Source organism: Arachis stenosperma, chromosome 4 (assembly GCF_014773155.1).
Source record: "Arachis stenosperma cultivar V10309 chromosome 4, arast.V10309.gnm1.PFL2, whole genome shotgun sequence".
In the NCBI taxonomy this organism is placed as follows: domain Eukaryota; kingdom Viridiplantae; phylum Streptophyta; class Magnoliopsida; order Fabales; family Fabaceae; genus Arachis; species Arachis stenosperma.
Genome location: NC_080380.1, coordinates 1,825,028 through 1,852,387, shown reverse-complemented (window position 1 = coordinate 1,852,387; position 27,360 = coordinate 1,825,028). Strand labels below are relative to the sequence as shown.

Below are 27,360 nucleotides of genomic sequence, written 5' to 3'. Positions count from 1 at the left end.
ATTATAAAAAATGATATATATATATATATATATTAAAAGTTTTAAATTTTAATTTCATGACTATATAGAGAAAAGAGAAATGTTAAAATTTAGGATTTTTAAAATTTATATATATATATATATATATATATATATATATATATATATATAAAGAGTATTTTATCATTTTATATAATAAGAGTATTATAGTTATTTTTTATAAAAAATATTAATTTAGACTAGTTTAAATTTTAGTTCATTAATTTTTTTGTCAAATTAATTTGTCTGATATAATTTTCATAAAAATATTACGGTTTAATCAATTATATGTATTAAATTTTAATTACTAAAAAATATTGTTAAAAAAATATTTTAAATGTCTTTATTTGAGTGATTTTTTTTTTGTTTAATCGTGTTTAAAAAAAATAAAAAAAAAGTTGTCATCACATATAAATATGTTTTTTTTAAGTCAAATAAAAAAAACGGATTCAAATCCCAGCTGAGACTGGTTGTTGGTTTAAGAACCCATGATATCCATGGTAGTGTGTGAGTATGTTGTGTGTGTGTGAAACATGAGTGTAATGTCTAAGATTGGAGCTGTTAAATCCACTTGACCAAAAAAAAATAAATAAATAAATAAAAAAGAAAAGAATGGTTTTATGCAGATAATATAACCTAAATGTCATTTTGTTATTCGTCCATTTTTTTTAATTATAGTGGTATATATTAATTTACTATTATATCAAATCAGAGCAAACACCGAATATATCTTTTAGTAGTAAGGTATGGTACTCCTACATTTGTATGGCACAAGAGATTATTTATAAAAACGTTTTTAAAAATCATTTGATGGAGAGATTAATTAGTTGGCTTTATTGTTTTAGCATGTTCTGTCTTGGCAAGCTGTAACTAATAGTTAGTTATATTACTTATATGGCTGAGCTGGGTCAACATCTAGTAAGATAGTTAATTAGCATTGCTAAATTAATTAGTTGTTAGTGAGAACTATAATAAATAACAGAAACTAGGTGTATTATAGTAATTAGATTCACTCATTCTATTTTTTTGCATCTAATTAATGAGAAGTTTATATGCTCACCTTTTCTCTCTGAACTTCAATCACGTATCTCTCTCTCTCAATTCTGATCCTGAGCTCGGTTCCTTCGTCATTGAAAAAGTATATTTAGTTTGTATCTTAATTAACTAAAATATAATATTACAATTCTTTTAGATTTTAGCATAATTTAATATTTTATAAGAAGTGCTTCAGATATGCCATTGTATTTTCTTGAAACATGAATATTCTATTAATTTTAGCTAATCATATTTAATTCTTTCCTTACCCTATTTTGGTTTGATTGAATCTATGTTCTTTGTTCAACTTGGCAAACCATTTATTTATCCTTGGTCTAGTTGAGTTGAGGACGTGTATGTTGATGCATTTTTACTCTTTTTTTTTTTTTTTCCGTTATGTTAGAAACTTAGAATGGATCTCACATATGTGGCTAAAATCATGGACTCATGTGTGAACGTAAACAATAAAAAATTTCTTTAGTTTCTTATAATTCCAGTAATTACGACAAGAAATGAGTCCTAATTTTAGGATGACCGACGACCATCTAAATCCAATTCATATAATGTCTTTTTTATACGTTAGAGAAAATGCATCTTAAGTACACCAATTAGTGGGTATGAGATGATTAATGTCAGATCCACAAGAATAAATGATTGATTTACCCATTCAAAGCAATTTACGCGAGGACTCTCTTTAATAGAATATATATTTTTTTTAACTATAAAAGGAATTAATACTCTTTCTCTAAACAACTCTTAAACACAGATATAACATATTAAAAAGGTATTATATTTTGCCATTGGACCAAACTCTATAAATCATAAACTCACACACACTTCACATTCACACACATATAAAGGTTCTATATACTACTCGGCTAATGTCAAGATTTGAACCCGGATATAACATATTAAAAGACATTATATTTTGCCACTTAACTGAAACCTCAGTTGCAAGGAGACTATGTTCAACTCCATCTTTTTTTTTTCATGGTATTGGTTTATTGACTTTAATCAATTGTTATCGTCTTTTTTGATATTGAATAGATATGCTATGCAATCAGCCCAAAAATAAAATCATATCCAATAAAAAAGACAATCGGGAGTACATTTTGGTCCTATCCAGTTTGTCTTTATTTTGAATTTAATTAACGCAAGACTACATTACAATGCCTCTTCCAAATGTAATCATTAGAACGCATGCATACATGGATTCTTGCAACAGATTGAAATAATTTCAGAAAGGAGACAAAGCAAAAATATGGTAGTATGAAACTCAATGTAGAACCAGACGCAACTTATATAACATTCTTGAAATTTCTGAAGGATGACTCGTCACTCTTGTAATCCGATTTACTATAAAAAGAAAAGCTGTATTGATTCAAAGTCCAACCAGTCCAAAATTTCAGGGAGATTTAGCTATGAATGTTAACTGCCAAATCCAAGAATACATGATCCCCAAAGCACAGTATATAGAGATCAACATAAGGGGAGCGAAAGCAAGCTTGTCACCCAGAAGCAAAGGGTGTAAAAATTGACCCCATATCTCTACAATTACAAGACCAATCAAATACATCCTCTCAATCCAGCCAATAACAAAACCACCATTGGACTTGCGTTGATCCACCTTTTTCTCGGTATGATGACCAGTTGGTGCTCTTGCTGTTTCAGCACCATCAGGAAATTGCGCGGAGAAGCCAGACCACATTAAAATCGAGTGAAGCAGCAGCAAAAGAACTTTGATAGGATACTCTTGTGCCTCAAATAGTAGTGGAAATAGTGAATAGCAAGACACTGCGCACACGAAGTTACTCAAGTGAATCCAAAGAAGTTTGGCATCCAAAAAAGTTTCTGATACAAGGTCCAAATAGCAGAAAGGAAATTCTTCATGGGAACACCCATGTCTCTAACTAAAATTATCTACTTAGAGGTCCTTGACCATTGAAAACACACAAGTCTATTAACGAAGGGACCTATGTGTCTCGCATTTTCAATGGTCAGAGACTACTGAGTAATTAATTTTGGCTAGAAACTTATATGCATCCTAGCGAAAAATGGTCAGAGACTTATTTGTCTTTTATTCTATTTCTATTTTGGAAAACAAATGAAGGAGCATTAAAACTTCAAAAGAATACCTATTGACAGCAAAAAGTAATGTTTGGCATCTTCCAAGGTTTGTACTGCTACAATGGCAAGCGGTATTACAAAATGTAATGATGCCTTCTCATGCACATGCCACCCGAAGAGAAAACCACAGGTATAAGCATAGGCTACCCATCTACTAATCATCTGGGGTTTTGGATCTTTCCAAGCTTTGAGAAGACACGGAGATAAGGCCAGTAGAACCATCATAAAGGTCACTAATGGGGTGACCTGCAGATTGGTTAATAGAAAAATGAATGCTTCCTTGATAAAAATTTTTGGAAATTGAGAAGCAAATAGGCGTGACTAAAACATAGCTGATAGCTGTTATATTATATCATAGTCCGAGATTCAAACAAGTTATCAACCCCATGTGCTGATGCCAATCGGATAACAGCATCTTGGAAGTTACAATAGCTAGCACTGGATGTGTAATATGTAAAATGCTAATATTATGCATCTCTTCCCAAGTCCCATTTATAACGTTTCACAAATATAACATCCTATGTTGGATCGGTCTGGATTTTGAGTTACGTTCAGCTTGCTATATGATGCTTCCTAATTATAAGTCCCAGTTATAATGTTTCACAAATATTACATCCTATGTCGGATCTAGACCTATATTTTCTTAGGAAACAGAATAAGATTCACTCATTCAGTCAGCTACGTTATCCATAATATTGTATATAAATTTCAAATAAAAATATCTAACTGTAGCTAGGTCACATGTGTGCGACTTTTGAGGTTGAAGTGATATCACATAACCCTCCTACTTCTACAAATCACACAATCAGGTTAATGGGAGCATCCACTAGTAATGCACTTTCTCAGTATGATAAGAAACATTTATTCAGAAAACATAAACATTACCTGAGGTAGTACAGAAAAAGGAGAGGAATCCCCCACTAATCCAGCAGTAAACGTAGCAGTTGGTGTCTGGACATTAAACCCTAGTCTTCTGAGTATGAAAGCAAGCCCTTTGTCAGACATGATATAGAACACCCAAAAATTTGGGGCCCAATATGCATGGCAAAGTCCCCTGCCAAATGGAAACAATCGTTGAATGACTTGTTGTATCTGCAATTTATTATTTGAAAATCAATAAGAAAATCAATAATACGAAGAGTCAAATGAAAATATGTTCACTTTTACACAGAAATTAATAACTTAAAAATAGATGAGGAAGTAAATATTAAATAGAAGAACTTGATTTCCTATATGATGTTCACGGCTGTAGGAGCATCCAATTGTTTACTATTCCTGGATAACTTAAGTTGAAAACTACAAACATCAATTTAAAATTCCAAAATTTAGAAAATCAACAAAACAACAAAATATCAAGTGACACTTTAACAAAATAGTAATCAAATTCAAATTGGTCAATTGAAAGGATTTCAGAAAATAGGAAAACCAAAAGCATAGGGAGCAAACTGATTGGCAAAGATGTACTAAGAATGTCAAAGTCATATTATAATACCTGTCCAAGGTGGAAAAATGGACCAAATGCAGCTGCAAACACTGCTGCAACCATACCTCCCATAATCAAAAGTCGAGTGAAGCCTCTCCCTATTCCACCCCGACAGTAGTGCCTCAACAAATAAACAAAATAAACCGGTGCTGCCACTGCAAATAAATGTTTTAAGCACAAGAGGACAGCGAAAAAGAACCCTCCTAACAAATCTCTCCCTTCCTCCAAATATGAGAGTGAAATCAACAAAATCCCAATGAGAAATCCATTGTACTGGAAATGCACATGGTCCACAATAAAAAGCATTGGAGACCAAATAGCTGATAACCAAATCAGCTTTTGTTTTCTTGAATCCAGATTCCGAGTAAGTCTGTAAACCCCATAGAGAAGGCACAGATCAGAAAGTATTACTGTCCCTCTTTGGAAATAGACAACTGTGTTTGCGCTATAATTCAGGCCCTCCTGAAGGTGCACTATTTTGGGATCAATGAGGTGGGCAAACATGGATAGGAAGTGTTCGAAATGAGCAAAGAACGGTGGATAATCAAGTGTCCATGGACTGGTCTCATCAAAATACCATTGGGAAAGAGGCAGAGAGTGAGTCACAGCCAGCCAATTGCGGTGCACCTCAAAGTCTGTACTGCGGTAGGATGGGAAAAGTAGAACTTTTATGCAGGCAGCTACAAGATAGAACCACCATAGAGTTGCTTTTGTGCAACCAGAATTTTGAACACCTTTAGAGCTTAGTTTCTGTTTTCCCATGCCAGAAGATAAGAGTGAAAGAGAGAAACTTAATGCAGAAACCCAAAAGTACTGAATTTTGTATTAATGCAGAAACCCAAAAGTGCTGAATTTTGTATTCTTAAAAGAGTGCTTGCACAAGATTTCAACCCAATATGAGGACCATGCAGATACAAAACATAATCCTTCTGAACTCCCTGCACGAAAGTCAGCAGAGTTACCAAGAATATATATAGGAGAATCCTTTACGCAAAGACTATAGGCATAGAAACAGTTAGGAATCTACAATAAACTCCTTTATTTGCATTAGTAACAGGTAGGAACCATTGATTTGGCTATGTGACATCGAATAGGGCAGGGCAATAAATCTGCAATACATGACAACATTTTATCTGTTAAATCAAGAATCCACGTATTAGAAGGAAACTAGAGTCCCTAGGCTAAACTAAAAAAGCTACAAGAAAATAATCCTGTCCAACAAATAGATTTAAAACTGAATTTGGTAGGTGGATTAATTTTCCTGGGAATGAAGATTTCAATGTGTTGGTAGACACTGATACGCCAAGAATATCAAACAATTTTCCAAATATATCCTAATAATTTAACAAAAGTAACTTTAACTCAAAACTAACAACTTTAACTTAAAAATTAACACTTTTAGTAGAAAAGCTAACACTAGTTTAAGAACTAAAATTTTAAACTCAATGTATACACTCCAACAGTACTTAAAATATGTAGAACATTGATTGTCACTTTGGTAATGAAGATCCTATCCTACTATCGTACTTCCTACTCTAAAAGCCAGTCATGCCTTCATTTTCTTTCCCGCATCTTTTGTTCCACCATGAGATGCATGTATTTTTATGATGACCTTGTTTTCATCATTCTTTTCAAAGCACATGGTGTGCAGAAGAAAAAATGGTACTGTGTTCCCATCCAAAGTTGCGATGGTTGAATTTCTGTAATCTTCATATGATATTCTCAATTACTCACAAAACCAAATATACACCACCAATTACTGAAATTCAACAATGGAACACAAGAATGGGGCTACTAACAAAACAAATTCCAACCTTGAAGAGGATTAAAGAATGAAAATAAAAACCATAAAATAAAAGAGGAGCAGCTCAAGTTTCGGATGCAATAATCACATATGAGCATTTGTATTCAGCAAAATCAAATCACAGATCAAGTGCAATTCCAGAATCTAAAATCCTATAGAAATCAGAAATTCCACTATAGAAATTTCAAGAGCAATTCCATGACTCAATAAGTCAGAAATTTTCAAAAGAGAGAAGCAAGGATTGTAGAATTACCAATAGAAATCCAGAATCAGTCTAACAATACTCCGACTAACAGGCAAGGGACGACGTGACCGGTGGCGATTCGACTCAGCCACAGATGAAGGAGATCGTCGCGGATAAGAGGAAGCTAAGGTGCGAGCCTCAAGCGCTGTAAAGACCGCCGCCGCCGCCGCCGCCGCCGAACCGCAAAACCACGGGAGAGGAAGACTTTGGCGTTGATACGATTCTGATCTGGTGAGACGCCACTTCGGGGTACGCCGTGAAATCAGAGATGACGACTCGGCGAACCTGTGAGCGGTGAGGAGGGACGGCGACAGCCGGAGAGAGACAGAAGCTGACGGCGAGAAACGGACTAACGGAGGTCGGAGGGAGGGAGGGAGGGAGGCAATGAGGGGCGAGGCACTGTCAACTGTGGACTGAGGCAGCAATGACTGAGTGCGTGAAAGCACGCGTAGGCCATGTTTGGTAACGCCAAAATATGGAATTTTTTACCTAAATATATTTTTCAATCCCACTACGTTACCATATCTACCAAATTTTACCACCTATTATTTATAATTATATTTAATAGAAGTGTTTTTATAAATGTATTTAATAAAAAATTTTTATGATGGTGTTTAATAAAAATATTTTTATATATTTTTTAAATATATTTCTTTATATATATATTTAAAATATAATAATTAATTATTATTTATAATAAGTTGTAAATAGTATATTAATACTCTATATTTTTTCATATATTTTTTATTTCAAAAATTTTAAAAACATTTTAAGAATATCTTAATTTATTTTAGTTTAATTTTATTTTAAAATTTTTTTATTTGTATCAAATATATTCTTAATAACTAATTTTTCAAAAATTTTAAAATTAATTCAACAATAATTTTATAAAAATAATCTTTAATATAAATAAATTAAACATAATTTTTATGCATTATTGTTATATTGGTTTTGAATTTTTTAAAAAATTTAACCTTTAAAAATATATTTGATACAAATAAAAAATTTTAAAGGTAAAATTAAAATAAAATAAAATTTAAAAATATTTTTAACACTTTTGTCTTTTTCAAAAACAAAAAATATATTTTATTATTTTTTTAATAAAAAAAATATTTTCAATAAAAAAAATCATTATTTAGGAGGAAAACTGCCATTTTAAAGTTACAGTTATACCCCTTCCAGAAACCCAAAAGACCGTAGTAGTCGTAGAGGGAAAACAAACAGAAAAGTCGTGTTTGACGCATGAGAGAGTCAATAGTCAACAATACAACTGTGAAGGCCTGAAGGGGTTTTCTTTCAGTTTTGCACTGCACTGCAATATGCAATGCCACTCGGCAATGGCGACGACTTCGTTTAACACTCGTTGCCCTTACTACTCACTTTCACTTTTCCTCCTCCCTTTGCTGTATCTTCTTTCAACCTTCCTCTAAACAATTTTCACTTCTTCTACTTTTTTTGCTGCTTCCATTTCCAACACCTTCCGCTTCTCTTTAATTTTCCCGAGTTTCTTTTTTCTGATTCGATCCTTTTATTTTCTTAGTATGGATAGCGAAGATCAAAGAATAACTCAAATTCAAGGTGCTTTTTCTTTTTTTTGTATTTTGATTTTCTTTATTGCTATTTTCTTGTAACATTATTTTCTTATCATTTGTTGTGATTTCTCTTTCTAGGTTTTCATTGTTTGGTGACTTTCTTGTTCTTCTTGTGAAATTGTCTTTGCCTTTATTTACGGGTTTTTAATTCTTTCTAGGGAAACATTTTAATTTTAATTTTAATTTTGCAGGAAATGAGAATCATGGAGTTCATGTATGTAACAAATGTGGATGGCCTTTTCCAAATCCACACCCCAGTGCCAAACATAGGCGTGCTCACAAGAAAAACTGTGGAACCATTGAAGGTTACAAGCTTTTGGTCTCAGAGGGTCAAACCCTGAATCCTTCAGACGATGAACACTTCTCTGATAATGATCACAAAACACAAGGTAGATCACTCCCTTTCTTATTCGACATTACTGTGCATTTTTTTCGCATTATTATTAATTAGATTGTGAAGTGTGAATGTTTACCCCATTTTTGTATGTGTATTATGTGTTGAATCTAGTGCATTACTACTACATAGGTGGAAGTTTTACTGATTTATGATAGTTAATGGGTTGGGTTGTTTTAGGCTCAAATGCCTTGTAGAGTGGTGAGAATAAGAAGGTAATGGTGGATTGAGAGGAAAATCAATTAGATCAAGAGATGAGCAGTTTTTGGATGCATTTGTGAAATGGGATAGTTTGGACTTGGCTACTGATCGGTAAATAATCCACAGAAAACATCTAGACTTTTCAGTGTCTTCTAAGGACAATGGTTCCAATGGTAAACCACAAATTAAGAAATGATATTGTATAGACATTTTGATTCCACCAATATTAGAGAGTCATTTTGGTTTTGTGTGTTCATGTTTTATATTTCTCTCAGTCTGAGGTTTGTTTATTCTCTGTCAGTCTATTCTGTTCTGACCATACATTTCACAGCTGCAGAAGAGAGTCCATCAATTTCCAAATCAAGAAATGATATTGTAGCACAAACTCCTAAAATTTTGCAAAGTGAGAGGAATGATGATTGTAACCTGCTGGAGTTACAAGGTTAAATATCAAGCTCTATTGTGAATCCGTTAGAAAGTTTGTTGCAGATTTGAAGACTAATGATTGCTTTCTGTTGCAGATTTGAAAACTGATGATTCTTTTGCTCTCACAAGTGACTCAACTACCTGCAGATCTGAAGCCATGTCTGATGTGTTGCTGGACAATAAGATCTATGTTGATGGAACGAAGGAGACGACTTTGAAAGAAAAGGATGAAATCAAACCAGATAGAGACACGTTTGAGATTGTGGAATCTTCCGACAGCACCATAGGTAGAACATTTGAGGGAGTGTCTGGAGCAGTTACTGAAGTGGTTAGCTTGAAATCTCAAGTTACTGATGGAACTTTTATTCTGAAGAAAAATAATGGCTCTGGCTTCCCTTCTGTTATGCCCCAAGAAGATCTTTTTCTTGAAGCATATTCTGCTCAGAGCATGAATGATTCCATAGATGGCATACAGGTAGACTCAGAACATATGACAGAGCTTGCTACTTCTGGTGACATCATGATATCACGGGAAAGGGAAGAAGTAAATGTTGATATGCTTACATTTCCTTCATGTGATGATAGACCTGATGTGGCACACCCTCAGATTGAGTATGAATGTCATGAACCAGTGGTCTCTCAAAATTCTGCAAGTCTACATTTGTCTAAAGCATTGGAACAAGGGCATGATGGCTTGAAGGATTCTGTTACCGAGGAAAATGATTTTCTTATCAACCAAGGCCAACTGAGCAAAAAAGGAGATTGTCTCTCGCAAGATATGCATTCATTGAATAGTAACATGAAAAAGCAGGTGAACTGTGAGCTTATGGCTGCAGAAATGCATTCTGAAGAGTGCATTGAGGTTTTCAATGGTGAAAGTAACAGAAGATTACATGAAACTGGAGCCTTTATGAATGATATGAAAACTGAGAAGAATGGGAATCATGTGGTTCACTTTTCTGAAGAACAGGTATCCAATGATGCTCATAAAAATTCACAACAGATTGATGTACCCAAAGGTAGTTTAATGGCTGCATCAGATGAGAACGCCTGTGATGCATCCTTTGTATCTGCAAGTAGTCAAACAACTGCTGTAATTATCAGAGACACAACTCATCATGACGGAAACATAACCAGCATAGCTGTAGATGACGAATGCAGAAGGGCTAATATTGAAAATGATACTGGAATATGCATGAATATTCTTCAATCTAGTAATGTGCTTTCGGAGATCAATTCATCAAGTATATGTAATGAATATGGTGTTGAAATGGGTAAATTTGAGCAATCTGATATAGTAGATGCACAACATGCTGAAAGTGGTATTGTGAAAGATGCTACATTACCAGATATTTTTGAATCTACAATTCTTTCAGAGGTTGTAATAGATGGGCCTAAAGGGACACCTAAAGATATTGAATGCTCAAATAGAAGTCCATTATCATGTACTCACGAAGAAATCAAAGAAGAGGAAATCAATAGCATAGACAGATCAAATGAATACAGTAATATAGTTGCTAGTACTTCTGCTGCTTCTCATCAAACACAAGACGAGGAACTATTACTTAAGGCTACAGAAGGCATTGATTTAATTGAAGATTCCAATAGAACTGGTAGAGACCATTCTTTAAATATTGAGCCTTCTTATCAATGTGTTTCTCCTGTCGAAGATACTCAAGATGGACAGCATGGCACGAAAGTTCCTGGAGTTGTTGCTGTCCCTATTCAAGATCAAAGAGGTAATAATGAATTTAAAGTTGCTTCATCCGTAATTAGCATTCCTTTTGTTTTCTAATATTATATTGCATGCCATGTAATATAGTTACTACATGCTAGACTTGTCAATGAAGTAATCCAACATATGTTGCCTTTCATTACTTGTAAAGCATTGAAGCTGCAATTCACTTTTGTTTCTATGATCTATTGAACAGATCTCCCTGTGCAATCTGATGTACAAGCTACTAATGAAGCGGAAGCTATAGCATCAACTGATTTGTCGATGTCAACAGAGACAGAAAAATCCAACTTGAAGTACCCAGAGGCATCTGAGGAACAGCAGTATGAAAAATCCGAAATGTTTGAACCACCTTCTTTCATGACATTGGTCGAACCTGGACTCATGCTTGGCCCAAAATCTGCACCCGAGGTCGAGACAGATCCGAACAAGCAGAAACCGGATTCTAACTCTTCACAGGCTGCTTGGTTTCCCACTCTAACTCACAATGCCAATGAGTCTGAAGGGAGAAAGAGGAATGAAGAAATAATAGCCAAGGTAACAAGAAAGCAGAACACACCTCTCAAGAGTCTTTTGGTTGAGGCTGCTCATAACAGCAAAAAGTCAAAGTCGCCCAAATCAGAAAAAGATTCCGTGAATCAGAAACATGTTAGAGTCACAGAAGATAATGGTTCTGGATTGACTACTGTTAACTCCATTCTGGGTTGTGAATCTCCCGCAATGCAGATTATGAACCGAGAGAGTACGGAAGAATGGAACTCCTCGGATGACATAACAAGAAAAAAGAAGAAAGACAAGAGCAGATCACACTGGATACAATTGTTGTGTTGTTCATCTGTCGAAACTCGGTGAAGGCGGAAGATTGCTTGCTATACTATGCTAGGTGGTGATGATAACATCTCAGTGATTGCTTAGGTTCTTAAGCACATATTTGACTATGATTTTTGACATGCTGTATGCACTGTTAAATGTTTTCGGTTAGATTGCATTTTAGGCACATATTTTGGTCATTTCTCTTCATCTTAGTTGCTAGCCTTAATCCCAAGAGGCTGGATGTATATTTTTAGGGTGTTCAGTTATTATTACGATCTTACTGCATATCTTTTTACATATCATTTTGCGAGTTAATACTCAATTTGACTTCTGAAGTTTGAGGTCGGACTCAATAACTCTGGACTCTAAAATTTACAATGGTAAGTCACGTTAGCCCGTGAGTTGATCTCTGTTATTGTCGTGCTGATTTTGCACCTTAACTTACTACGATTTAGACTCCTCGATTAGGTTTTATATGATTGAGATTTTGAGGCTTACTAGAGCATCTAGAAAATTAATTGGCTCCTTAACATTCTCACGAAAACGATAATAACAAGTTCAATTTGTGAAAACGTACCAAATCAACACGGCGTTAATAGAGATCAACTCAAGGATTAGTGTGAGTTACAATTATAAATTTGAGAGGCCCATTTAGATCAATTAAAATTTAAGGCTGAAGTTGAATTCAACCTCAAATTTTAAATGTCAAATTCAGTATTTACTCATCCTTTTGCAGTTCATAATTGCTCTTCAAATTGAAAATTGTCTCATGGCTACACTTCGATAAACTTTTACTTATTATACTTCATGTGGATTTCAGTTCAGGAAATGTTGTCTAATTAGGACAAATTAGCATTTAGATACTCTATTAACATTATTTGGTGGAATACCTATTAATATATTGACAGATCTATATTAGTATTCTACATGTCTATTTTTTAATAATCTCTATCTTATTAACAAAATTTTTATAACTTGGTCCGAACAGTTTGGAATTAGATTAGATACAATGTTATGAATGATTATTGAAACTATCCTTAGAACCTTTCCAAGGAGGCAGTTTTTTGGAATTGCTATTTCATATACTAATAATTGTTTGAGTAAATATTTAAATTGGTCATCAAATATTTTGTTGTCATAATTTTTATTCATTAAAAGTTTTAAAAAATTATTTTTGTTGGACAAATTGATCTTTCTATTTTTAGTGACATTTTTAATATCTTTGTTGGATAAATAAATTTCTAACAAATTTTATTACAAGATAATTTGATAAAAAATATAATTATAAAATAATTTTATATATTATTTTTTTAAATTATTTTTTATGAAAATAAATTTTGAAGACTTATAAAAAATAAATTTTTCCTTTTTGGTAATCGAATAAAAATTTATTTGAGATTAAAATATTTGATATAGAATTTTTTGAAGACCAAATCTAGTTTATTCTAATAATTTAAATAGTGAAATGATGGGCCCCTATTAAGTAGTTCACATTCCACAAACCATAGAAATTTGAACAGAGAAAAAAAAAATGAATTCTTTGACAGCTTGTTCTCACAGCCACCACTTCCATTTCCACCCCAATTGCTTCACAAACACCATACATACCGAAACAAAGAGCAGCAAAAACAAAACCATCTTTTTCTTCTTCAAACCTTTTTCAAAATTCCAATCCCTCACTACCCAAGCTCGCCTTGCTTCCTCTATCCACCCACTGTCGCCACCGCCACCGCCACCATCCACCAACAATGCTGTTTTGGACTCAAAGCACACCACCCTTCTTGTGGAAGCTTACCATGTTCACCGTGGACTGGGAATCTTGCTCCGGAAACTTGATAGCGTAGATGGTGACCCTCTTAGGATTCTTACTGAAGACGGTGATTGGCCCAAAGAATACTTTTGGGCTGTTGTCAAGTTCCTCAAGAATGCATCAAGGTTTTCGGAAATCCTTCAGGTTTGGGAATTCTGGGACCCCTATCATTTGCAGTTTTTTTTTTTTTTTTTGACAAAGTTTGAAGCTTTGCGTAAAGCCGTAAATGTTCTTAAAATATTTAATTGAAAAAAAAATGTAATTTGGAGTCATAATGATTTATGTATAACAAGTGAGGATATGGTAGGTTGCTTATGTGACTACTGACTATGATAAATTTATGAAAAAGACAAAGTAATAAATCTATGAATTTTTAGGTGGTAGTGTATTTCAAACGAGATCTACATGTAAACGGTCTTTCTGTAGTCATGATACATAACAGAGCACAATGGCGTTGTTTGAATCATGTAGCCGAGTGGGACAAGGCTTTGTTGTTGTTGTTGTTGTTGTTGTAGTAGTAGTATGGATAAAATACTTGTGCATCATAATAACTCATTCATATGCTTGCTATGTATGTAAACTCACACTTATTTATGGATGAACTAAAATGAAACGATGTACACATTTAAATCTATGGTCAATATATGGAATCTATTTAATTGCCTTTTGATGTGTAAAGGGTTTTCTTCTTCCTTCTTTTTGGATTAATACTTCATAGTTCCTTAGCATCTTGCAGTAATTGATTCCAGGGTATTTGTGATTAATAGGTATTTGACATGTGGAAGAACATTGAGAAATCACGGATTAGTGAGTTAAACTATAACAAGATAATATCCCTGTTAGTTGAAGGAGGGATGATGGAAGGTGCCATGTCTACATTGCAAGAGATGAAAATTCATGGTCTCAAGCCTTCTTTGGACACCTACAATCCGATTATCCACGGTTTCGCCAGAGAAGGTAAATTCAGCGAAGCTTTGCGTTTTCTTGATGAGATGAAAGAATTTGATTTAGAGCCAGACACGGAGACTTATGATGGATTGATACGAGCTTATGGTAAGTTTAAAATGTATGATGAGATTGGTAAGTGTGTGAAAAAGATGGAGTTGGATGGTTGTTCTCCTGATCATATCACTTATAATATACTCATACAAGAGTATTCACGTGGTGGGGTACTCCAAAGGATGGAAAAACTATATCAAAGAATGATTTCGAAAAGAATGCGTTTGCAATCTTCAACATTGATTGCAATGCTCGATGCTTACACCACATTTGGTATGGTTGAAAAGATGGAAATGTTTTATAGAAAATTGCTGAACTCAAAAACAAGTCTAGATGATGATTTGATACGAAAAATGGCTGAGGTTTATATCAAGAACTACATGTTTTCTAGGTTAGAGGACCTTGGACTAGATTTACGTTCAGCATTCGGTGAATCTGACCTTGTATGGTGCCTTCGCCTCCTTTCTTATGCATGTCTTCTGAGTCGAAAAGGCATGGATATAATTGTTCAAGAAATGCGAGATGCCAAGGTTCATTGGAATGTTACCACTGCCAATATCATCATGCTGGCTTATGTGAAGATGAGAGATTTCAAGAGGTTGAGAATTTTGCTATCGCTATTCCCAATGTATCGAGTGAAGCCTGATATAGTCACTGTTGGAATTTTATTCGATGCAAACAGAATCGGCTTTGATGGCAGTGGAACTTTAGAAGCATGGAGAAGAATGCGGTATCATTACCGAGTTGTAGAAATGGAAACAGATTCTCTGGTTCTTACTGCATTTGGTAAAGGCCATTTTCTAAAAAGCTGCGAAGAAATGTACTCTTCCCTTCACCCAGAGTATAGAGAAAGGAAAACATGGACATATCATGACCTTATTACTTTAGTATCAATGTATAGTGGCAAGTAACATTCACTGTATGAAAACAAAACAGATAACAAAAGAGTTGGAGTATGTAAAGAAAGTTTCAATGTCTCACATTATTGTTTATTGTCTAATTGGGATTAGGAGGTTGAAAAAAAAAAACACTTGTAACTAGCGGTTTAGGAATTGTAGATTTATCATACATTACATTACAATCAGCTCTGCCACTTGTAATATTTTCCGTTTTCAGGTTGTTTCTCCCAGATTTAAAATGTATACCAAGAAAAAAGTATTTACACTCTTACAAGACATGTTTTCCTCTCCAACAAATGGGAGGTTACACAGGCAGAAAATGGTGATATGATACTGTTAAGTATCTAAGGAAAGTGGGAAACCACACCTTAAAAGCTAGCTATTAAGGGGGAAGAACCACTCTCCTTATATACAACATCAAGCATCCCATACTACTCGATGTGGGACTTTGAGCACCCCATAATACCCAAGTCCCTAACAATACCAACATATTTGCTGAGAATGCCTCCAAGGATCGTTGTTGAGCTTCCTGTAACTCCTCAATCCGTTTCTCTACTGCATCCAACTTTGACTCCATGGCAGCTCGCGTGGACACCATGCACAGAACACCCAGAACCGGTGCTCTGATACCAGTTGTTAAAACTGGTATTTATTGAATGAAAATGCAGAAATTACAATAGAATAGAAAATGATAGCAGAGGAATTTCGAGAGTCCTCTTCTCTCCTAGCCTAGGCCTTTCCAAGTCTTTTCCTGCCCCAATACCTATTCGGTTCCTCCTTTTATTGCCTCACCCTCTCTCTAATCGAAATCTTCATAATCATGCAATTTCCCTGATTCTCCTCTGATTGATTCAATCAGTTATTGCCTCCTAAAATCATGCAGTCCCTGATTCTCCTCTAATTGATTCAATCAGTTATTGCTTCCTAAAATAAATCAATTATTTAAATCAGTTATTCCTCCCTTTCCTTTATTATTTCGTCTAGAATAATGATAAGGTAAAGGGATCATTATCTTCCCTTTTTTAGATGCCTGCATTGCTGACTCAGCATTTTCCTTAGGGTATGTAACAGATACCATGTAGTTTATGCATTTTCTTTGCCCATTATCATTTCTTCTATGTAAGATAGTGCTTTTAAGGTAATAGGTTATCTGTGTTTTTGTTGGATCCAAGGCAGGCTGGCATGCATCTCCATGTACCACAAATGCTTGCAATCCCGCCACCACCTCCTAGACATGGGCCTGCACCTAGAGTATATAAGCGAGGTAGGGCTGCTGTGCTCGCGCTGGGACTTACACTAGTTAACATGGTTATGTGAGGGGCAATGATGATGATCAAGATGGCGATCATGAGGTAAATACATATATATAGAATCACTATGATACTTTGTAATGGAATTCCAACATGCTTACCATTTTGATACCTAAGCTATCTGCATCTATTATCTACAGTGAGGGTCCTCAAAAACAATTCTATTTCTTCTAAGAGCCTCTTATTACCCACATGAAATCCCCATGAATCCATATCTATATATGTCTCTGATGACATTAAATCAATGAGATAGCTGTAAACGTCTCCCAGATCATAAGGTGTGGTGAGGACCTTCTTTATTGGTTCGGATGGGAGACACTCGGAGTTTGTGTAAATGTGCTTTCTGCATTCCTGTAAACAATAGCAATGGCATAGCTATGACATCTAATCTAGTTATGTAAAATGCACATATTGTAAACTTCATGCAAGTGTAATAAAGTTAACCCTAAATATAGAGCATAAGTAGTTTAAACTTATAGACATAAGATGGTAGTTACCTGGAGCATTTGACTTATAGTTGCAGTTTGCTCAGTACTTAAGAAGTCTGATTTGAGTAGTTCGTGAAGTAAAACCAGAGTTTCCGAGCTCAAACTACTTGCATCAATGCTGTTAAGTATGCCAGATATGCATGAATTGTTAAACACTGATCTCATCCACCGAGGAATTTCTTTCTGTTTCAGCAGAGCAGTAGCTATATGTATGGCAGGTCTTTGACTTTTAGCAAGTGACGGCAATGCTAAAGGAGGAGATACCAAAGACACTGTCATCTCTTCCATAATCATTCTGCACCAGTTGCCCTTTTCATGTAGTTTTGTTTGATTTTCCAGCTTTTCCCATCTCAGAAGCATTGACAGGCAAACGGCACAATTTGTAGCCACTCTCGCGTCAGCATAAAAAACTAGGCCTTCCAATATACTCTTTATGGACATTAAGTACCCAACGGAGCATTTCAACTCTTCATGTGTATTGTTTATTTGATTTGATACTCTGTTAAACAACTCTAACAGGCTATAAGAAGCAATAATCTTGACCACAGGAGAACCAAAATGCAGAATTCTGCACAAATCATGGCAGTGGATGCCAATGAAGGGTAGCGGTTCTGCTGGATTTGTTGAAACAAAGAAGTTTTGCCAATCCACAACCCCTTGAACAGTGGCATGCAAACTAGAACGGAAAAATTAGCATTTAAAACATAATTGATGAAAAATATGTAATATTGAGGTCAATATGGTGACATTAATCAGAACTAAGAGGATATGCGTAATTTAGGGTAAACCATAAAAAATGCACCCGAATAATTTTGTCGCTGACAAAAATGTACTTGAATTTTGTTATTGATAAAAATATTCTCAAATAATTTTAAAATGAAACAAAAATACCCAACATTAAATATATATTCTTAAAAAATACTTTAGAGATTGAATTTTGATGTAGTATTTTGTAAGCATAATTAGAAAAATAAGATATTTTTATCTTTAAAATTTAGTAATTTTTTGCTAAATATATTTTTTTTTGTGATTTTTTTTCAACAACCAATAATACTTTTAAAAAATAAAAAGTATAAACATCAAAATTTTATCTGATTTTTTGTGTATATTTTTTAAATAATTATCTAAATAGTCCTATAAAATTTTGGTCCAAATGCATAAGCGATTTGTCAAATACAAAAGTTATTTGCTACTTACAAAAAAAATAATATTTTTTTGGATATTTTTGTCGCATTTTTAATATTTGAGAACATTTTTGTCGATAACAAAATTCGAGTGTATTTTTCTCAACAACAAATTATTCATGTGCGTTTTTAGTAGTTTACTCGCATAATTTATTATTTCATTGTGCTGATACGATCTTTTATACCTTCTAATAGCGAAGTAATGAAGCAAAAGAACAAAGATTAATGTTTCTCCAGTGCTTGTTCCCTCATCATGGTCAACCAAAGCGGGTCCCTTTGATGCAGCAGCACAGACTGCAGTATTGATTACAGATATTATGCTAGTATTGAAAAGAATAGTCTTTGATGCCTCTTCAAGTGCTTTACTGGTGGAAAGATGCAAAATCAAGGAAAGAATACCAATTACAAAGAGACTTTCATTACTTAAAACATCAGAATTTTCAGGTGGAATAGAATACTCCATCATCTGCAGAATCAGTAACATGCTGTTAGAACAATTACTGGACAAATCATAGTGTTAAAAGTAGTTCACAAAAAAAATGGTAGCATCAATGCACATTTGCATTCAACCCTTCTCTAACTGTGGTTTTGCTATTATATATTCCAGTTCAATTTAGTTACTACATTTTAGAGTCTCGATTTTAATATTTCAAAATCATTCTTGCAACTGATCCCCAGATTGTTGTTTTTCGCCTGTTACCTATTCATATTATCATACTTTTCCAAATTCAAACATGATCATCGCAATTCACAAGAGTTATGTTTTGCAGTCTGGATACTAGCTAGCTTCCTTCAGGATTTTAAATGTGAAAGTTTGGCAAAATGACACCCATATGATCAGAACTCGATAATATTATCATCATTTGATAGTCTCTACACATGGAGGATCACTGACTATACTAAGTCTGATAAATGGCTAGGACTAGGAGTAAATGGAACTAGAAAGTCCAGGTTCCAAAATCCAAATCCAAAGCTAGCGTAAATTGCAAGGACTAAAATGATAATTTAACCAAACCAAAACTAGAATATCTAAACATGGTCATGATTAATTTAATATGATCTCTAAACAACTTTAATACTCTAAACAAACTTTCTAACAATAGGAAGCAATGTGCATAATTATATACCTTCATGGTTACTGCAATCCAACTCTGATCAGCTGAAAGTGCTTCAGGATGCACTGAACTCAAAATGTTAAATACTAAAAGCAAGATGGACATGAAAGTTGTTTCTGAGAAGGTATTGCTCGAATAGCACCAAGTCCTGATTGTTGACCCTATTCCATGCAAAGATAGCTGGTCAGAAGCAGCTGGACAGATGTGAATTAAGGTTGCCATAAGATTCAGAACAGAAATCACATCATGTTCTTGACCTTCTTCCTCAAAGAGCTGTGCCAATAAGCATACGAAAAGTCTAGCTCCATAATTATCTTTTTCAGATACTAACTCTGCAAGCGTCTGTACATCTATAGTTTGATAAATGTTCCCAATAATTATGTCACCTCCTTCTAAGTTGTAGCTTCTGCAGAATGCTAAAATCTGATGACCCAAGAATTCGACTATATTCTCTTGTTGAAACAACCACCTCAATGATACTGTGTGAATCCTTGCAGAAAGTAAATCCCATTCATCATTCTTTATGAGCCGAAACAGAATCTGTTCAGCTTCTCGACTGTAATGAATTTCGTGGTTCATCTTGCCAAGACCCCTTAACAATCCGAACAGATTTATCAGTTGCGTCACTATCAAGTTATCATTGGTTGGATCTTGAAAATCACTTCCATTAAGAAGAATATATTGTTCAAGGGAAGCTAAAGCCAACTTCTCATCAGCAATTCTGGTAAATGAAAGTCAGAATACTGCTGTTAGGGAAACATAGATGTGGATGAATTGTCAAATCCAGAGATAGGAATAAAATGAAATAGGCAGTTCAACAACCTTTCATCATATAATGTACTAGTATACATAATCAGCAAAATAGCAGTTTGGCAAGAGGGCAAGTTTAAATTGTTACTTCTCCTCTGCCCAAGTAGAAAGAGTAAGTCAACAGGATCGGATGGTAGGTCCAATGCAGCATCTCTAATTGGTTGTCCAGAATCATTTCCCAGGAGGGAATCTATGAGTGAGCTGAGTAACAAATATACTCTATATTTCATCCTATCTCCAGTAAACAAACCCAAACATCCAAATGAAAAACTGAACCAACTGGATGAAATCAGGGACTCTGCAAATTCCATGGCATCATTACTAGAATGCAAAAGTATCAAATGAAAAGTTTCAAGCACAGCCAGGACAATTTCCTCTTCCATTTCATGGATGCCAGATATGAGCCAAGGAAGCAAATGTGTTCTACATATATCTAGAATGCAGCTTCTAAGTGTCAGCTTACTAGAGTTGATGGTGTTCCCATCATGACTGTATGCATATGCCTCTTTAAGTAGGTATAGACATTGCAAGATTTGATTAATGTCCCTTTCAGAGATGCAGATACAAGCTAATGCGGCATGTTTCACTGCATCCTCAACAGATTTTGGCAGATCTAAATCTCCATTACAAGATGGAGATCTGATAAGGGCCACAAAGACTGAGCAAGCCATTATAAAAGTATCAGGAGTCATACCCATCTCTCCATTAGAATTCTTCTTAAGCATTTTTATCAAAACAAGAACCAACTCCTCCATTTGAGAAGATGATACAGCTCCAGGGCACTCAGAAATGCATTCATAAATGAGCTTCACAGTCTGGTATTGAGCTGGGTGAAAAGGAACTTCAGCCACATAATGTAATACTGGAATCAGAGTGTGAAACCCAATAACAAGCCTTAGTTTGAAAGCTTCCTTAGCAGCTGATAAAAAATCAAGTACCTGAAGGCACATCCTAACTACAGGATCCTTACAATCTGTTCATAAAAATGGAACAACATAAGTCACTTTGTTGTAACATGAAGATCCAAGTTAAGAATCGCATTTTACAAACTTTAAAAGGAAAAAGATGAGCTAAGATAAACTAGACCAATCAAACTCATCCAGGTAACTGACTATACATTTCATTCAATCAGCAATGAATCCAAACTATAACTGATAGAAACCGGTTTGATTTAGTTTACAAGAGGAAAGGCAAGTAGTCTACTTGCTGGTTTTTAGTTGTTTTAGTTCCTAATTGCTGTGAATCAGCTATCTGGTTGTTTCCTTTGAGCTTCACTAGCAAGCATAAGGGCAATAGTTCTTAGTCCTAGCTGCTGCCTATAAATACTAGTTGATTAGTTAATTTTAGTTTTGTGAATTTTCTATCAAAACTGTTAGAACTGGAGAGGAAGAACTCCCTCCACAGTTGGCAGTTCCAACCGTGTATTCCAATAAGGGAATTGTGATTTGCAATCCCTAGTTCATCAATAAAGCCTACTGTTTCTGCTACTCCCTGAACCTATCAGTAACGCATGGACATACTAGTTAGCAATTTGTAAGTGTGTACTTACCTGATAACCTTAATACTTCAAATACATAATCTGCAATGTTTTCTTCTACCATGACATGAATCTGATTGTCTAAAGTTCCGATTGAAGACAGATAATGAAATAGTAAATCCAAAGTGCTGATTTGGACTTGACTGTTCGATGAAAGCAGTGGACCTTTGATGGCTTCTGCAAGCAGATTAACCAGAGACAACTCCTTGGCTCCCTCAATGTTTTCTTCAGAGTCAGCTCCATCAGAGTAAGAAAGGTGATAAGTATCATATGCACTTTCTTCCCTGAGCAGATGTCCTTGAGCCAACATAGTCAAAAGTGCTAATCAATAATGAAGGAGAACTGTTAGTCAAAGTAAAACAATACTGAAAGTTATGTCATACTACAGAGTGAGTCTTTTCTGTTGCTAAAGCCGTTTGGATGACTAACATTAATGACTCATTCATTAATCCAGCATTGTCTGCTTAGCATATATAGTCTGTAGCTTATGTATGCATAGTCTTAGAGAGATACAAGCAGAAAACCAATCTTATTGATATCATGATATACAGATGATCATATATGAAGTTCTGCATAATATGGCAACCTTTTTGTGTCTTTTTATATTGTCAGCGTGTAACAGCACCAGGGGATAGGGCCTCCTAATTGCAAACATCTATTATATTGTATCATCTTGTTTGTAATGAGTTTCAATGCAAGAAAGAGTAAAAACATGTTTTGGAGAATGCCAATGATATCAGCTCCTTAAGATGAAAGCATGAGGACCAAGTAACAGAGAGAAAAGAGAGAGCTCGAAATTGTGAAGAGAATATACATGACAAGCTAAGTAAGACAAAAGACATGTTAGTAATCTCTAAATGAAATGAGAATGAATTTCTAACTGACTACACACACCAAGACCTACCTAACTAACTGCATGTTGAACCAGTGTAACTGCCAATAACAACTATCATAGAAATTCTTGATGTCAAATCTTACTAAATGTCCAAAACTGGCCTCGTCACAAACAAAACAGAGATATTGAAAATTGAAACTTCAGCAACAAACAAAAAGATTGTGAGATTGATAACGGACCAATACAATTCAAGCGAACATCATCATTTTGAGTCTTCATGAGAACGTCTCCCAATAGGTACAGGAGCTTCGGACAAAAGGGAACTAAGATATCAGTGTCATCTCCCTCAGCAGATGTATTCTTAAGAGCATACAGTTTGTAAAGGACAAAAAGGATCTCGCCACGGATCTCGTCACTGCACTGAGGAAGTAGAGGGCTTACAAACATCCAAATCAAATTTGAAAAAACTATTATGCATAACAGAACCAATACAATTGTTTACCTTGGCAATTGAAGCCCGGTAACAAGAATGGTAATGAGGCTGTATACATCTCTGATATGTGTTATGAGATCATCATTTTCACAATTCAGAAGAACCCCAAGGCAGTGTATCTGTACACTCAAACCACAAAAAAAGCAACAGTCAGTAAATTTTTCCCTTCATTCAGTTCATTGTGTCAAGAATAATGGAAATAAAAACTCTTCTACAATGTTCCAATAGAGTAATAAAAAAAAAGGGCAACCCAGCGCATAAGCATCTCGCGTTAAGGCAGGGTCCAGGAAGGGCCGCACCCAAAGAAAACCAGTGGCTGTTTTTCACGGCTTGAACTCATGACTTTGAGGTCATATGGACTGTTAATTGTACTCCAAGACTGCATAGAGCCATATGTTAAGTTTAAATTTGTCACCCGCCACCATAACAACAACCATGACTGCATCCACAATCACAGAAATTACAGTGATTGCGGCTACAGAAATTTCAGTCAGAGCAAAATCTCATAGTTTTGGAAGCCTTGGAAATGCATATAAATTCATAACAACTTCAATTTTAGTCCAATTTCCCCAATTCAGTAAATGCAACATAACAACAATCACAATTTAAAAGCATCACTAGATCAATAATTCGTTACACGCAAAAAACATATCACCGCATTACATTTGATTTCATGTGAGGTATTTAAACAAATAAACTACCAGACGAGACCAAGAATCCAAAAAATATTTGATCGGAAAGTAAATCAAAATTACCATGTGCAATTGACGGGAGCTCCAGGCCAGAGTACCGGAGGCAATCTTATCGGAAACCCGACCGATGAACTCTTGTCGAACGGAGGGATCATCGGAGGCGCAGAGATCGACAATGAGGCGGATAATCTGCGCAGCAATGGGCTCATCGTCGAAGGAGGAGAGAGCAGCGACGAGAGGAGAGAGGAGGAAGTGAGGGTGGAATGCGAGCACCGATCGGAGGAAGGGAGGGTGAGAGAGGGACCGTTCGATCTGGGAGAGAGCATAGGACACGTGGACGGTTGGGGAGAGAGGGTTTGAGACTAGGTTGGAGAAGCAGAGGAGGCAGATGGAGCCGCCGAGCTGAGTGCGGAGATTTAAGGAGGAACGGTGGCCCTGGGAGCATGAGATGTCAGCTTCTTCTTCGAAATCCAAATCCAGTTCCTGCGAATCGTACATTCTCGTCCGGGTTCAAGCTCAGAAACGATGAGGGCCAGGCTTCTGTATGTTCAAACTTACTTTTGGCGCCAAAGTAACAGCAAAATATGCTGACGCATGAGGAGATCCGAAAATTTTATTTTATTTATATTTTGCGGGTAAACTAAGGTGTACGTGAGTACGTTTGGATCGGACTGAATATTGACAAATTTTCAATCTCATCTACACTAAAATATCAGGTTGAATCAGATATTTACAACTTTTAAATTTGGATATGATCTTATTCTTGATATATAAATTTGCAGATCTAGGTGGATCACATATCAAATATTATTGGTTAAAAAATTAAAATTTAAAAATTTTAAAAATATTCGAATTTTTTTTCACTCTTTTATATTTATTATTATCAAAATATTATTAAATTTTTTTAAATAATAAAATAAACTATTTATTTGTAAAATATTATGATTTAAATCTATGAGATTCTTGAATATATATCTAAAATTTACTCTCTAATCCTATTTATTTGCATACCAGTTTAAATACTATTTGATAGAATTGTGAATCCGATTCAAATTTGTACATCTTTACTAACATAACTATCCATAAAAAAGAATTTAATTTAATTTATCTTATACCCACAAAAAATAGATTTTCATTGACAAAAATACCAAATATAAACTGTTTGTTGACTTTATTAAGCAATTGAATTTATTTTCCTCTCCTCTAATTAATTGCTTTGATTACTTTTAATTTATTCTCCTTACCATTTAAATTTTTAATTATTTTTATTTTTTGTTTTTTTGGTTACTCACGGTATCCTTCACTTCGAGGAGTCAAGAACTAATCTGTCACAAATCTAAGCTCCAGTTAAGGGTTTGTTGTTGGCCAATGGGTTACTGCATGCACAAAATGGGATACGAATTCCCGACACTTGCTTAAGCGGACAAGTGAGTTAACCACTCGACCAACCCTTGTTATTTACATTCTTATTGATTGCAATCAAACTCTAATTTTATTATAGCCAATGATCATGCACTACATTGATATTACTAGGGAGAACGACCTGATCCAAATTTTCGGTTATTAGTTTAAATTGTAACATTTTTAAACTAAATTTTGAGAATGTTAAATTTCGATTTAGAAATATAACAAACTTGAACTTTATAACATGTAAATTTTTTAAACCGATACTTAGCACTCATCAATATTATTTTCTTTTTATCTAGCGCAGGGAAGGAAAGAAAGGTTAACACAACTATATGTCCTACTTCAATATCCAAGTACAACGAAATGTAAATCTATTCTCCACCACAAATTATGATAGAATAAACTCTACAATCGACCAATTATATCCACTAATTTCAATTAATTAAAATCCTAATTCATCAACAATTTATGAGCCCAAACCAAACTCAAAAATAAACTAGTTAAAATCAAGCTCACTAAATTAGAGGTGTACAAATTTGGATTTGATCTATAGGATTAGCAATATTTATCCATATTTGATTTGCAAGTCCATAGAATTATATCCAAACTGATATACAAATAAATAGGATCATATGGTGAATTTTAGATATATATATCTGCGAATCTAGTCATATATCCGAATCATAATATTTTGGTAGTAAAAAGTGTAAGAGTGAAAAAATTTGAATATTTTTCAAGTTTCAGAATTTTAATTTTGTTGACTAATAATATCCGATATTTGATCTGATCGGATCTGCAAATTTGCATATCAAGTCGAATAAGATCTTCAGACCTAAAAATTATATATATCTAACCCAACTCGATATTTTAGTACGGATCAGATAAAAAATTTACCTATATCCTATCCGATCCAAGCGTACACCCCTACACTAAACCAGTAGATTTGGTTTGAATCTCAAACCAAAATCATTATCTCAGCGCACTTGAACCAAGTATATTTAGCCACTAAACTCAAACCAAACTTAAAAACCCTCTAAATAGTAAATACTGAACATCTAACAAAATCTATCTAGTAGAATATTAAGTTAGTGTGCTAATCGGTTAAGTGTTTCGTTGTCACTCTCTGATTGATAAGGGACTGACATGAGGCACTATTCCATTGGTTAAGGACCCATTAGTCCAAATCTATAACAAAAGAAACAAGAAATAATCCTTTTACAAACCTTTGTTTGGACACTTAACTCCCTATGAATGTTAAAATTGAGACATATCGATCTCCGTAGTAACAAAGAAAGTCTTGGTCCTCTTTCATCTTTGCTAATCCCTCCCTTTTTTGGTCATTAGTGTCGACATCCTCATAAAGTAAGGCAACATATAAGAATTGATCAACACAAAAAATTTCAAATAGTTACCTTTTAATAGTTAGATTCATATTACAAAAATGTTATAATTTTGACATTTAGATTTCAGAGGTGTATATAACATCAGGGCTTTGTCGGATGAGTGACATGAAAAAGCCACGAATACCATCATGCAAGCTTAAAAAAAGGAGGACCACAAAATGGCAAGAAATGGGAATTTAAGAACAGAACATTATTGGGAAAGCGTTGAGCGATTAGAGTGGGCAAAATCTGGGGGACAAGGTTGTGACCACGGCTGAGCCTAGGACTCCTTTGAAGCGTGCACCTGATCCTGCTTCTATGGTTCTGGCTTCCATGGACTGGAGTTTTGATGGCGCAGGACGATTAGGGATGCTGTAGAAATGAAGAAAATGAAGAGGAGTTGCTTTGTGTTGTTCCAGCAACCGAGGGTTGTGGATCCACTCTTTCTTAATCTCTTAATGGTATTAAATTTTTATCTCATTTACGGTTGGTTTTAATACCTCCTTTTATGAAGCATCTCTGATCAG

At 34.7% G+C, this 27,360-nt stretch overlaps 4 protein-coding genes across 7 annotated transcripts; 2 read left to right on the top strand and 2 right to left on the bottom strand.

Moving 5' to 3' along the window:
* Positions 1-2,388: 2,388 nt before the first annotated feature.
* Positions 2,389-7,159, bottom strand: LOC130976585 (probable dolichyl pyrophosphate Glc1Man9GlcNAc2 alpha-1,3-glucosyltransferase). 3 transcript variants are annotated; one of them, XM_057901491.1, is made up of 6 exons: positions 6,721-7,159; positions 5,691-5,772; positions 4,673-5,601; positions 4,066-4,272; positions 3,189-3,426; positions 2,389-2,847 (listed from the first exon to the last, which is right to left on the bottom strand). In XM_057901491.1, exons 3-6 carry the CDS (start codon positions 5,423-5,425, stop codon positions 2,459-2,461), a joined length of 1,587 nt encoding a protein of 528 aa, XP_057757474.1. In that variant the 5' UTR covers positions 5,426-5,601; positions 5,691-5,772; positions 6,721-7,159; the 3' UTR covers positions 2,389-2,458. The 3 variants fall into 3 exon arrangements, with proteins under 3 accessions (XP_057757474.1, XP_057757473.1, XP_057757475.1); XM_057901490.1 differs by lacking the exon at positions 5,691-5,772; XM_057901492.1 differs by lacking the exon at positions 5,691-5,772 and having other exon boundaries at positions 4,673-5,592.
* An 817-nt stretch (positions 7,160-7,976) lies between these two features.
* Positions 7,977-12,174, top strand: LOC130976855 (uncharacterized). Of its 2 annotated transcripts, none has more exons than XM_057901795.1 (6): positions 7,977-8,116; positions 8,252-8,289; positions 8,495-8,692; positions 9,236-9,340; positions 9,420-11,063; positions 11,256-12,174. In XM_057901795.1, the coding sequence occupies exons 1-6, from the start codon at positions 8,031-8,033 to the stop codon at positions 11,909-11,911; spliced, it is 2,727 nt and encodes a 908-aa protein (XP_057757778.1). In that variant the 5' UTR covers positions 7,977-8,030; the 3' UTR covers positions 11,912-12,174. The 2 variants fall into 2 exon arrangements, with proteins under 2 accessions (XP_057757778.1, XP_057757777.1); XM_057901794.1 differs by having other exon boundaries at positions 9,230-9,340.
* A 1,210-nt stretch (positions 12,175-13,384) lies between these two features.
* Positions 13,385-15,870, top strand: LOC130973432 (pentatricopeptide repeat-containing protein At4g14190, chloroplastic). The gene is made up of 2 exons (XM_057897936.1): positions 13,385-13,826; positions 14,450-15,870. The coding sequence occupies exons 1-2, from the start codon at positions 13,404-13,406 to the stop codon at positions 15,590-15,592; spliced, it is 1,566 nt and encodes a 521-aa protein (XP_057753919.1). The 5' UTR covers positions 13,385-13,403; the 3' UTR covers positions 15,593-15,870.
* Positions 15,871-17,007: 1,137 nt separating this feature from the next.
* On the bottom strand, positions 17,008-24,542 carry LOC130973921 (protein PUTATIVE RECOMBINATION INITIATION DEFECT 1-like). The gene is made up of 10 exons (XM_057898617.1): positions 24,108-24,542; positions 23,663-23,791; positions 23,362-23,471; positions 23,099-23,274; positions 22,037-22,345; positions 20,500-21,460; positions 19,690-20,398; positions 18,748-19,028; positions 17,388-18,054; positions 17,008-17,241 (listed from the first exon to the last, which is right to left on the bottom strand). The coding sequence occupies exons 1-10, from the start codon at positions 24,540-24,542 to the stop codon at positions 17,008-17,010; spliced, it is 4,011 nt and encodes a 1,336-aa protein (XP_057754600.1).
* Positions 24,543-27,360: the final 2,818 nt, after the last annotated feature.

Bases quoted from the DNA above. Each gene is read 5' to 3' on its own strand.
- LOC130973921 (XM_057898617.1), bottom strand. From the start codon at position 24,542: ATGTACGATTCGCAGGAACTGGATTTGGATTTCGAAGAAGAAGCTGAC. The intron at 22,346-23,098 runs GTCCGTTATCAA...ATTATTGATTAG, and splicing joins TGTTCGCTTGAATTGTATTG to CACTTTTGACTATGTTGGCT. The intron at 20,399-20,499 runs GTTGTTGAACTG...TTCATTTACCAG, and splicing joins AGTACATTATATGATGAAAG to AATTGCTGATGAGAAGTTGG.
- LOC130973432 (XM_057897936.1), top strand. From the start codon at position 13,404: ATGAATTCTTTGACAGCTTGTTCTCACAGCCACCACTTCCATTTCCAC. The intron at 13,827-14,449 runs GTTTGGGAATTC...TGTGATTAATAG, and splicing joins GGTTTTCGGAAATCCTTCAG to GTATTTGACATGTGGAAGAA.
- LOC130976585 (XM_057901491.1), bottom strand. From the start codon at position 5,425: ATGGGAAAACAGAAACTAAGCTCTAAAGGTGTTCAAAATTCTGGTTGC. The intron at 4,273-4,672 runs GTATTATAATAT...AATAAATTGCAG, and splicing joins CATTTTTCCACCTTGGACAG to ATACAACAAGTCATTCAACG. The intron at 3,427-4,065 runs GTAATGTTTATG...ACCAATCTGCAG, and splicing joins CTTTTTCTGTACTACCTCAG to GTCACCCCATTAGTGACCTT.
- LOC130976855 (XM_057901794.1), top strand. From the start codon at position 8,031: ATGCAATGCCACTCGGCAATGGCGACGACTTCGTTTAACACTCGTTGC. The intron at 8,290-8,494 runs GTGCTTTTTCTT...TTAATTTTGCAG, and splicing joins AAGAATAACTCAAATTCAAG to GAAATGAGAATCATGGAGTT. The intron at 9,341-9,419 runs GTTAAATATCAA...TTTCTGTTGCAG, and splicing joins TAACCTGCTGGAGTTACAAG to ATTTGAAAACTGATGATTCT.